Source organism: Miscanthus floridulus, chromosome 19 (assembly GCF_019320115.1).
Source record: "Miscanthus floridulus cultivar M001 chromosome 19, ASM1932011v1, whole genome shotgun sequence".
Classification (NCBI taxonomy): Eukaryota; Viridiplantae; Streptophyta; class Magnoliopsida; order Poales; family Poaceae; genus Miscanthus; species Miscanthus floridulus.
The window spans coordinates 7,973,161-7,975,891 of NC_089598.1; the positions used below are offsets into that span (position 1 = coordinate 7,973,161).

The 2,731-nt window shown below is 57.7% G+C and overlaps 1 protein-coding gene across 1 annotated transcript; it reads right to left on the bottom strand.

Annotated features, from left to right (window-relative positions):
• Positions 1-433: 433 nt before the first annotated feature.
• Positions 434-1,203, bottom strand: LOC136525486 (uncharacterized). Its single transcript, XM_066518455.1, has 3 exons — positions 1,151-1,203; positions 713-1,103; positions 434-625 (listed from the first exon to the last, which is right to left on the bottom strand). Exons 1-3 carry the CDS (start codon positions 1,201-1,203, stop codon positions 434-436), a joined length of 636 nt encoding a protein of 211 aa, XP_066374552.1.
• Positions 1,204-2,731: the final 1,528 nt, after the last annotated feature.

The following is a 2,731-nucleotide window of genomic DNA, read 5'->3' on the forward strand; positions in this document are numbered from 1 at the left end:
ACTCCGCCCATGGAAGCCAGTCCACCCAAGCACGTGGGTGGTCTCCTGCGGCACAACGAAGGTACATAGCGATCACCTTGTTGACCACCTCTGATTGCCCATCCGTTTGGGGATGGAACGCCATGCTGAGACGTAGATTGACGCCAACCATCTTGAAGAGGTCACGCCACATGTGACTAGTGAACACCGGGCCATGATCACTAACGATGGAGTTGGGGAAGCCGTGAAGACGAACAATACCGTCGAAGAAGGTGCGGGCGACGGCCAAGTACGGGTGGCTGAGGGCGATGAAGTGTGCGTACTTGGAGAAGCGATCGACAACCATGAGGATCACCGACTTCCCATGGACCTTGGGAAGGGCCTCGATGAAGTCCATGGAGATGTCCACCCACACTTGGGACAGAATGTCGAGTTGCTGGAGTAAACCAGCCGGCTACAGGGTCGGCGTCTTGTTGCGCTGGCACGTGACGCAGGCCCAATCGAAGTCCTGGACAAGCACGCGATCACCTGGGATGTAGAAGTCCTCGCGCAGGCGGAAGAGGGTCTTTTGAATGCCCTCGTGGCCGGCGGAGTGAGCCAGCACAATCACCAGATGGCGCAAGTCGTGCAGAACCGGCACAAAGATCTGCTTGCCGTGGAGGAGGAAGCCATCATGCGTAGAATAGGGCACCCCGATAGATGCGTCCAGTAGCTACTACTGAAAGCGGCCAGCCTCTGTGTCAGTCGCTGTGGTGGCGCGAATGTCATCGAGGAGCTTGAAAGGGGGACTTGTGAGGGCCTGCAATGCAGCGACGAAGGCAGCGGCTTCAGCCAGCTTGACGGCGTTGTCGGCGTCGCGGTGGGAGAGGGCATCGGCGATCGATTGGAGGCACCTGGGGCGGTACTTCACCGCGAAGTCGAACTCGAACAGCTTGCTGATCCACTGATGCTGGAGCACCATTGATAGCCGTTGGTCCAGAAGGAACTTTAGGCTGTAGTGGTCGGTGTGGACGAGGAAGCGGCGATCCCAAAGATACGGCCGCCAGTGCCGTACAACTTGAACAAGTCTGATCAGCTTGCGCTCATAGGCGGCCAGCTTGTGGTGGCGAGTGGTGAATGGCCGGCTGAAGAAGGCCAGGGGGCGACACCCTGGTGTAGAATAGCGCCGAACCTGGGGCCCGACGCATCGCAGTCAACGACGAACTGCTGGTCAAAGTCCGGCATCTGCAGCACCGGTCCTGAACGCCTCGGTAGCTTTCGATGTCCAGGCAAATGCCTCCTTGCATAGGAGACGGGTCAGTGGAGCGGCGATGGTGCCGAAATCCTAGATGAATTTTCGGTAGTAGCCGGCCAACCCTAGGAAGCCATGCACGCCCCGGGGTGAGCGGGGCTCTGGCCTAGAAGCAATGGCGTCCACCTTGTTGCCGTCCATTGCGACACCATCGATGGAGATGACATGGCCGAGGTATGCAACCGAGGGCGCCCCGAAGGTGCCATGGGTACACAGGGCGTCAAAGATGAGGCGAACATGCTGCAAGTGCTTGGACCATGACAAGCCATAGATCAAAATGTTGTCAAAGAAAATGAGCACGAACCTACGAAGGAAGGGCCGGAGGACATCGTTCATGAGCACCTGGAATGTGGTTGGCGCATTGGAGAAACCGAACGGCATGACAAGAAACTCAAAGTGCCCGTGGTGTGTATGGAACACCATTTTCTCAATGTCCTCCGGGTGCATCCAAACCTGGTGGTAGCCGGACCGCAAATCTAGCTTGGCGAAGAATATGGTGCCATGGAGCTCATCCAAGAGCTCGTCAACCACCGGGATCAGAAACTTGTCCTTTGATGTCTTGTCGTTCAACGCCCTATAGTCGATGCAGAAATGCCACAAACCATCAGCCTTCTTGACGAGTAGTACTAGCGCCAAAAATGGCGAGGTGCTGGGCCGGATGATGCCCTTCTCCTGCATGGTGGCACACTGCCTCTCGAGCTTGTCCTTCTGAAGCTGGGGGTAGCGGTATGGACATACAACCATCGGCGGTGTGCCCAACAACAAGTGTATGTGGTGGTCGTAGGGGCGCGCTGGATGGAACCTGCGAGGCTCATCGAAGATGGCCCCATACTTGTGAAGGAGATTGTCTAGAAGCAGGCACTGGTGATCGCCCATCATTGCGCGGAGAGCCGGCTCCACGATGTCATCACGTGGGGAGCCCACGCCTTTCCAAAGGATGCGCCAATCGCCCCACCGGAAGGACATGCACAGGTCCTCGAAATCCCACAGGATGGGTTCGAGGGTGCGAAGGTAGTCAACACCGAGGATGAGGTCAAAACCGCCTAAGTCAATGCCGAAACAGCTGATGGTGAAGTCCTCCTTGCCGATGCGCATGGCCACATTGCGAGCCACGCCAGTACAGGTCACATTATTGCCGTTGGCCATAGTGACCCACATGTGGCTGTCGCCTATCACCAGCCCGATGAGGCGCATGACCCTGGCGTTGATGAAGTTATGGGTCGAGCCGCTGTCGAGGAGGGCGAGAAGCTTGTGACCCTAGATGTAGACATGGAGGTGCATGGTCTCCTCAGTGCAGATGCCGGCGAGGGCGTAGAGGGAGACAACTAGGGCGACGGGCTGCTCATCCCACAGAGCCGGCTCAACAGCCACGCCCACCGCCCCGTTGTCCGTGGGGTCGTCCACCAAGAAGTTGGCGGCCTACAAAAAGAGCAGGCGCTAGCATTGATGGCCTCGCACATA